The 8,904-nt window shown below is 42.2% G+C and overlaps 1 protein-coding gene across 1 annotated transcript in view; it reads right to left on the reverse strand.

Moving 5' to 3' along the window:
* Window positions 1-2,444: 2,444 nt before the first annotated feature.
* The window catches only part of med31 (mediator complex subunit 31), a 6,531-nt gene continuing 71 nt past the window's right edge, over window positions 2,445-8,904 (reverse strand). The window contains exons 1-4 of the mRNA XM_033978131.2: window positions 8,805-8,904; window positions 4,562-4,636; window positions 4,377-4,473; window positions 2,445-3,607 (exon numbers count right to left, since the gene is read on the reverse strand). The exon at window positions 8,805-8,904 is cut by the window's right edge and continues 71 nt beyond it. Coding sequence (XP_033834022.1) covers window positions 3,394-3,607; window positions 4,377-4,473; window positions 4,562-4,636; window positions 8,805-8,814 — 396 coding nt within the window. The 5' untranslated portion in view covers window positions 8,815-8,904 and the 3' untranslated portion in view covers window positions 2,445-3,393. The remainder of the gene's footprint in view (window positions 3,608-4,376; window positions 4,474-4,561; window positions 4,637-8,804) is intronic.

An 8,904-nucleotide genomic window follows, 5' to 3' on the forward strand; every position in this document is an offset into this window, starting at 1 on the left:
GTATTTTGGAGAAGTACAGAGAGCAACGTCACCTCCTGGGACATGTTTTGGGTCGACGAGGCCACAATGCAAATTTTTAGAAGAAAAACAGCAACAATGCAAAAATGTTCAATTTAGAACATTTTTAAGAGTTTAGAATGTTCAGAATATTTTATATATATATATATATATATATATATATATATATATATATATATATATATATATATATATATATATATATATATATATATATATATATATATATATAATTTTTTGTAGAGGCACACGTCTCCTGTAAAATGTCAAGTCTGGTATTTTCAAAGGATTTTAAATGAGCCAAACTGAATCAGATCTGAAGGAGCCACAAACACAGTGTGACATAAAGCTCCAGACACTTTAGACTCACAGATACAAACTGATGACTTAATCCAAAACATGAACCTTTTGGTGTTTTCGAAAAAAATATTGCGGCGAAAAAAATATGTCTTGATCCTAATCCAAATGTCACATCCACTGGTGTAAAACCTGGAGCCCCCAGAGCTGTCGTATTTTAATCCGTTTTCTTCTTATATTAAATTATTTCCTTGAAAACTAAAGCTCTATGTGCAGAATGTGAACTATAAAACCACTTAGCACACACACGACAGCAAGAACAGACACGATTAAACACTGTGGAACATGGGTGAATCAGCAGGGGGCGCTCCTCCCAGGAAAGTTCCATTGTGCAGCTTTAAAGCGGCGATGACAGGTTGGACGACTAATTTTACCAAAACGCAGTGAAGATATTTATATTTTACAAGATTTGTTTGTACATTTTTGTTAAAATTGTACTTGGAAATGATGACATCACACGAGGGAACTCCGTAACTGTTACCTAGCAACCAAAACTCCTCTAACGTCACAGAGATTATTATTTGACACATAAAAATATAAGAAAACACCTTTGTTTTGTTGGAATCGTGTTTAAAGCGTCAGAAAAACGTGTCGGATGTGATGTCATGAGCGTGATGTCATGAGTGTGATGTCATCAGTGTGGGACTCTCTGAAGCAGAACGCTCTATTTCCTGTCATTTTTTTCAACTTTTCTTCATAAACTGCTTCTTGACTGGTGTAAAATCTTTTTCTCCACCAAATAAAGTTGAAATAAAATGGCTGTAAACTGTAATAGATCAGTTTAGGTGTTTGATTTAATTTAAAACCTACATTTTCTTACCTGGAGATGCTCTGTTCCACCTTGTGATGTCATCAAGTGGTAGTTTTCAAGTGAACTCCTCCTTTTACCTTTAGTTCAGTCGAGATAAGATACAACTCCAGAAGCTGAAATGATCCAAATGATTCTAGTGAAGGTGGAGTTTAAAAACACAGTGGAGCACTTCCTGTATCACCACATGATGACATCACGAGGTGGAACAGAGTGTTTTCCACTGGAGAGAAGAACTCAGCCTAAATCTGCAGGTTTGTGCGTTAAAAAGTGTGTGAATGAAACAAAACACAACTCCAGGTCTGAGTGGGAGCGACGCCGCCCCTTTAAGAGAATCACTGCACTAAAGTTTTATTTAGTCGTCGTTTATGTAAAACTTTAGGGAAAAGCAAAGTGCACGATCTTGACCTTTGACTTTTGCTAGAGTTTAGCGTCGGATTTGATTGGCCAACGACTGTTTCACTGTTTGATTTTCTGGTTAAATCAACAGTTTGGATAAAAGACAAACATTATGTAAAATGAACTTTAATGAGGTTTTCATTTGTGTTGTACAAACTCAATGAATAAAACTGTTTCAACGCCGTATTGTGCGGCTTTTGAGGATGGAGTGCCAAGAAAATTCTAGTTCGCACCTACCACCTATCCCCGCCCACTTCTCTGCGATGATTCAAATCGTTCAGAGTCTGAGTGTCGGGTTCAAAAACGTCACGTAGAGGATTTTTTAACAATAAAAAAGTCTAGTACTAAAATGTGCTGTTTGTTTTGGTGAAATGTCAGAGGAGGCGGGGCTTATCAGATCTGCACTTTAACAGGAAGTCACCAGAGCTCAACAGCGCCACCTGTCCATGGTCCTGGAAGTGCGTTTCCCATTCATTTTCCCATGGACTTTCCAAACAAAACAAAAGAGTTTAGATTAAAAGTTAGAATCTGCTCCGTGGAACTAAAGACAAGACCTGTACTTTTATTTCAAACTTTATAAACTGCAAAAGTATTAAAATGTTTCAGTGAATCTTGTGTTTTAAAAGCGCGTTTTGTGTTAGCATAGTTAGGATATGAGTTAGCATGTAGCTTGTTAGCCTCCGCGATGTCGTTGAACTCTTAATGTTTGGATTTTTGGAAAAGTCTATGGGAAAAATGAACGGAAATGTACGTCTGCATTTAATGTGGAACGTCACAGTGGATCATCTAAAGAGTTTCCATCACCGCGGGATCGGTATCGAGTATCAAGTATCGAAATGGAGCGAGGCGACTGCTGTGATTTTGGGCTTTACAAAATTTATTATAATTGAACAAAAACATTTATTTACAAAGCTCCAAACAGAAGCGGCAGAGTTTAAACGTGAGGAACATGAGTCGGTTCCGTCTCCACTCGTTCGACGTCCACGGTTCTTGTGTTTTTCGCCACTTTTCCTCGTTCGTTCTCACTCCTTCGGCTCGTTCTCATTCCTCGGCTTCAGTCTTTTTGCAATTTAACTTGGAATTCAAAAGTCAGTGGAATTTTGACAGGTCCAACGCGTTTTTTTCGGACACATTCATCTACTTTCAGTTTTACAGCAACACAATTATTTGGACTGGTTCAAAAGTCCAATTGAAGAGTCTGCAGTTCGTTAAATAATCTCCTGTCAGACCTAAACCTCCCTGTAAGTCAGATGCCCTCCCACTGCGTCCATGGGGTCTTAGTCTGCGGCTAAACCAGCTCCGTCCCGTTGCGTCGCATAAACTGTGTAAAGAAGTGACTGAGTCTGACGTCACCACAGCTTCAGCTCCAGATGAAGCTCATCCAGGTGGAGCAGGTGGAGCAGCGAAGTCCCATATGTGGAATTCTGCTGGAGAGGATCATAGCGACAAAGACACAAGCGGGAGTGACCTCGAGGAAAGAAGGACCCGATCTGTCTGGTATTAATGTTCAGATCTTGATTTACAGACACAATAGTGAAATAGAAACCCCAGGATCATGTAGAGGGTTAATACGAACATTTAAGACCAGAATGAGTCTGAAGCAGCAGAGACAGAGAGAGAGGGCAGTTTATCAATAGAAAGTGAACTGGAGCCAGAGTCAATGGAGGGGAAGTGCACATGATCACTTCCTGTTTGGAACGCGGCGGCTAACAGGTTAGCTCTGTCCAGTTATATAAACAGTCTATAGTTAATTGTGGTCACTTTGTAGTGGTGCTACTTCATGGTGGTGTTCCCGTGCTGTTGCGTTGTGGTCATTTGGCGGTGGCGTTCCCGTGTTGTTGCGTCGGTTGCTGTTGCGGCGCCTGCTCCGCGAGCGCCTGCTGGAGGCGGGTCCTCTTCCTGGAGTAGTGCTGCCAGTGCAGAAGCTGCTGCTCGTCGATGAACTTGGTGCATTGAGCGTTGACCAGCTCCTTCCTGAAGTGTTCGTACTGAAGCAGCTCCAACATGTGCAGACAGTGAGGATACCTGAAACAGAGCCAGGGTGAGACCAGGACTGGACCAGGACTGGACCAGGACTGGACCAGGACTAGACCAGGACTGGACCAGGACTGGACCAGGACTGGACCAGGACTAGACCAGGACTGGACCAGGACTAGACCAGGACTGGACCAGGACTAGACCAGGACTGAACCAGGGTGAGACCAGGACTGGACCAGGACTAGACCAGGACTGGACTAGGACTAGACCAGGACTGGACCAGGACTAGACCAGGACCAGACCAGGGTGAGACCAGGACCGGACCAGGACTGGACCAGGACTGGACCAGGACTAGACCAGGACTAGACCAGGACCAGACCAGGGTGAGACCAGGACCGGACCAGGACTGGACCAGGACTGGACCAGGACTGGACCAGGACTAGAGCAGGACCAGACCAGGACGAGACCAGGACTAGACCAGGACTGGACCAGGACCAGACCAGGACCAGACCAGGACTAGACCAGGACGAGACCAGGACTAGACCAGGACTAGACCAGGACCAGACCAGGACCAGACCAGGACTAGACCAGGACGAGACCAGGACTAGACCAGGACGAGACCAGGACTAGACCAGGACTAGACCAGAACTGAACCAGGACTCAAGTAATTTGAGTCGATGGAGCCCAAGTGCACTTCCTGATCACTTCCTGTAGCACGGCGGCTAGCGGGTTAGCTCTGTCCATTTATATAAACTTAATCCAGTGTGAGATCCCAGAGCTGGAGCTAAAACCCGGCACAGTCCAGTATCAGACTCACTTGAGGAACTTGGCGTATTCTGGCTCCTTCCAGTACAACAGGTATTTGAGGTAGTTTATGAAGGGCCGCTCCCTCAGGTACCCCCTCTGAGCCAGGACTGAAACACAACCAGCAGTTACACAACACAAAGGCCACATGCTCAAACTCTGAAACGTGAAAATAAAACATATTCCCCAAATACTCACAGTTCAGGTAGTTGGGATTTGCCAAACACTGGATGAACTCGAGCTCGGCCTGAAAGCGGCTCCGGGCCTGTTCCTCTGTGAAACAAACACACAAACGCAGGTATGTTTATTGAAAAGGAGGAATTTTGAAAATTCCACACTCGCCCCATCCCCGCTCATCCCAAATCTTGGTATTCTCATTGGCCAAACCCTCTCATTTGAATCCCATATAAAGCAAATAACCCGGACTGCATTTTTCCATCTTTTCAGCTGCAGAAACTTTAATCCACACATTCATCACATCCAGAATCGATTACTGCAATAGCATCCTATACAGCACCCCCCCCCCAAACACATACAAAACTCTGCTCCTCACACGCACCCGTCACCCCGGGCCTCCAAAACCTCCACTGTCTCCCCGTTTCTCAGCGAATTCAGTTCAAAGTTCTTCTTATCACTTTCAAAGCAACAACCTGGCCCCTCCTCACAGATCTGCTCCGTCACCACACTCCCTCTCGCTCCCTCCGCTTCTCAAACGCAATCCTCCTGTCCCTCCCCTGTAGGACCAAGCTCCAGACCTTGGGAGACAGAGCCTTCTCCATCGCTGCCCCCACCCTCTGGAACACTCCACCTCAACAACTCCGAGTCTGCACCGACCTCAGCATCTTCAGAAAACACCTGAAGACTCACCTGTTTAAAGCTTTTAATCTTTAATTATTATGAGTATTGACTTTAAATGTTTGTATCTTTGTACTTTTTCAAATTGTTCTTCTGTGTAAAGTGTCTCTGAGTGTCTTGAAAATAAAAATATATAAATAAAATGTATTATTATTATTATTGTTTATCGCAGAATGTTCATTTATAAAACAAACAGAATAAAAGGCAAGTTTATCTGTACAGTTCAGTTCGTACACAAGGTAATTCAAAGAGCTTTACAGAATTAAAAAAAAGACATTAAAATCACAATAAAACAAATCAAAACATAAATAATCATCATAAGATTAACATTAAAGGAGAAAAGTGCAGAACAAAAACCTTTCAGTCATATTCACAGCTAAAAAAAGTTTTGAGCCTGGATTTAAACATTTAAACACTGGGCCAAAGACTCTGACTTGAGTCTTGTCTTTTCTCTGGAGAAAGTTGTTTTTCCTCCACACACTGATCTGATGCAGTGAATCCACTGGTCCATATTCACCTGCTGCAGTGACACAGATCTGGACAGTTTTGTCAGTTACAGGTGCAGACTGAGTCAGCTCTGTGTCTCGGTGGTGCTGGGTTGTTATTTGTGTTGTGGACTTGATGTCATTTTTAAAGCCCTGAACCTTTTCATTAAAGATACTTCAAACTCACTGCACTTAGATGTTAAATTAGTTCTAACGGCAGTGGAGCTGGGGGTTTGTTAATCTGTTTACTGTTGCAAACAGGACATGAGAGTTGTTACTGCAACTTCTAATAATGTCAGAAAAATCCCTCTCCCTTGTTCTACATAAACTGTGGTTGTACATGTGCATCTTTTCTCTGTAAATCTCATAATGAACCTGGAGCTTTGACTTGCTCCATTCCCGCTCGGCCCTCCTCCCTTTTCTGTGCCCTGAGTCATCATTCCTCCATGGAGCTTTCTGCTGATCTTTAACCATTTTAACCTTCATCGGGGCAATGGTGTCCAGAACATTCAAAACACTCGAAGTTACAGAGTTCAACAAATCATCAACATCAGAACATGAGGCATTTTCAAAGTGTATCATTTCCATGAACATTGCACCTGTTTTATCAAAACACGTGGGATCATTTGTATGTATCGTTTGGCCAAGACATCGGCCGATATTTGGACTTTTTAAAAATCTCCAGCACAGGCCGATACTTTGATACGGCTGAGGAAAAAAGGGGATGTGAGAGAGTTTGAAGTCAATTTAAATGACAGAATTTGGGAAAAATTATCAAAATCTGCCCTAAATATTGTCAAGTCTTATCAACCATCGGTTCCTCTGGATTCTGAACAATCGATATCGGCATCGGCCATGAAAAAAATAAAAATAAACGCATACCGGTCGATCCCTAACGGTCAGTCACATGAACCTGTGTAAAATAGTCACATTTATGCAGCACTTTTCTACCAAAGTGCTCAAAGGTTTACACCAGGACCCACTCACACTTCAGACTGAGCGATACTCATGAATGTTTCAAATAGAAGCTGTATTTCTGTCCTCGCCTCCGCTCAAACTCTCGTAGTTATCTCCAGTTATCTCCACAGCTATCAGGCTCAGATAAGCAGCTCTCTGATGAACTCTTATCTAAATAAAAGGAGCCATAAATAAGTTAAACCTTATACACTAAAACGACTCTCCAAGAAATCTATAGATCATTCTCAGAAACTCACGTCCTCTTTAACCCCAAACACAGAGGCACGATCGCTCCAAACCAGAGACTTAAAGTACACACCACAGAATGTTCTAGAGATGATTCAAAAACACCTCTGCGTTCTGGAATAAAACATGAATCTTGTCGACTGTGTTCTAGGCTCATGAAGACTTTTCATATCTGTTTTTATTTATTGTATTTATCAGTCTCCATAAACACAGACAGACGCTTTTCTGTTTCACTAAAATATAAAACTCACATGAAAGATCAGAACCTCCAGAATTTTGTATTAATGATTTTATTTCTTCTTTTAATAACCAGCAGCTGGTTAGACACAAAAATGATAATACGCAAGTCAAAGCTCCAGGTTCATTATGAAATTTACAGAACCACGAACAGTCTCCCTTTATGTAAAAACCCTCCAGCTCTGCTGCCGTTAGAACTGATTTACACATCTAAGTGCAGTGAGTCTGCAGTATCTTTAAAAACAAGGTCCAGGGCATTAAAAATGACTGATTCCATAACACAAATATCAACTCAGCACCCAGGGGTCAGTCCTGGGGCCCCTGTTGTTCTCTACATGCTGCTATTAGTCCAGTTAATACACAACAATAATGTGTCACACACAACTCTGCAGACGAGTCAGATCTATGTCTCACTGCAGCAGGTGAATCTGGACCAGTGGATTCACTTATCCTGCATTTGTGTCCAGTAGATCAGACGACTGTAACGTCCTGATCACTGGACTCTCCAAACGAGCCACAGAACAGAACATCCAGAACATCCAGAACATCCAGAACATCCAGAACATCCAGAACACTGCTGCTCGGGTCAGGACTAGAACCAGGAAGTACTTCACACATGTGTCCTGTGCTTAGGTCTGTGGCTCCTGTGGCTCCTGTGGCTCAGAGACTTTAAAGCAGCTCAGTGTGAACAAGTCTCTCCATGGACCAGCACCAAAGAACATCTCCCACATGAGCCACATGAACCATCTCACACTCTGAGGACTTCAGGGACCGGCCTCCTGCTGGTCCCAGAGTCAGTGTTTAAGTTTTCTGCAGCTAAAACCTGGAACATTCTTCCTGAAGATGTGAGACAGGCCTCTACTTTGACAATGTTTAAATCCAGGCTGAAAAGGTTCTGTTCAGCTGTGCTTATGACTGAAAGGGTTTTATTCTGCCTCTTCTGTTTTAATGTTACTATTATGATGATTATTTGTGTTTCGATTTGTTGCATTGTGATTCTAATGTCTTTTTTTATTCTGTAAAGCTCTTTACTTTGTGTATGAATTGTGCTAAACAAATCGTCCTGATTAACTGCAGGTGCTGGAGGCATTTTAGGTTTAAACCAACTGGATTTCAACATTGAAACTGGAAACACAAATAAAAGAGTGACAGACTCATTCTGCTTTGTGATTGGATAATAATCTGGAACCAAAACAAAAAATATAACACCAAATGGGACATCATGTTTTTATAATAAAGAATAAATAAATCCTTTCTTTAAAATAAATATGTTGAATAAATTAAGAGTAGATCAGTATTAGAGTAATTATGAGTAAAAGATATATTTGATTTGAACATGTCTCTGTGGAGGTGGTTTATAAAAATGTAAAGATAGAAATGAGAGAATCAGAGACACCAGATGATTCAGAGCTTTTATGACTCTGATAATCTCATAATCACACTCTGAGAGCGTGTGTCTGTTTTCCTCAAATGTGTCTTTATTTTTATACAAACGCGGGGGCAGAGGTCACGGGGGCAGAGGTCACGGAGGCAGAGGTCACTTGTGATATGATTTTATTAAACATTTCACTAAATTGTTCTAATCTTTCCTTTTTTATAAACAAAGCCAAAGTGCTAAAGCTAACTGAGCTAACTAGCTTTAGCCTCCCGTCATAACGTACCTGTTTCCATGGCGACACCGAGCCGAACCGGACACAGAACCAAAGCGCAGAACCAGCGCTCAGTGAATGGGTCAGGGTTTAAAGAGAGATTACGGGGTTT

This window comes from Periophthalmus magnuspinnatus, chromosome 14, assembly GCF_009829125.3.
Source record: "Periophthalmus magnuspinnatus isolate fPerMag1 chromosome 14, fPerMag1.2.pri, whole genome shotgun sequence".
Lineage (NCBI taxonomy): Eukaryota > Metazoa > Chordata > Actinopteri > Gobiiformes > Gobiidae > Periophthalmus > Periophthalmus magnuspinnatus.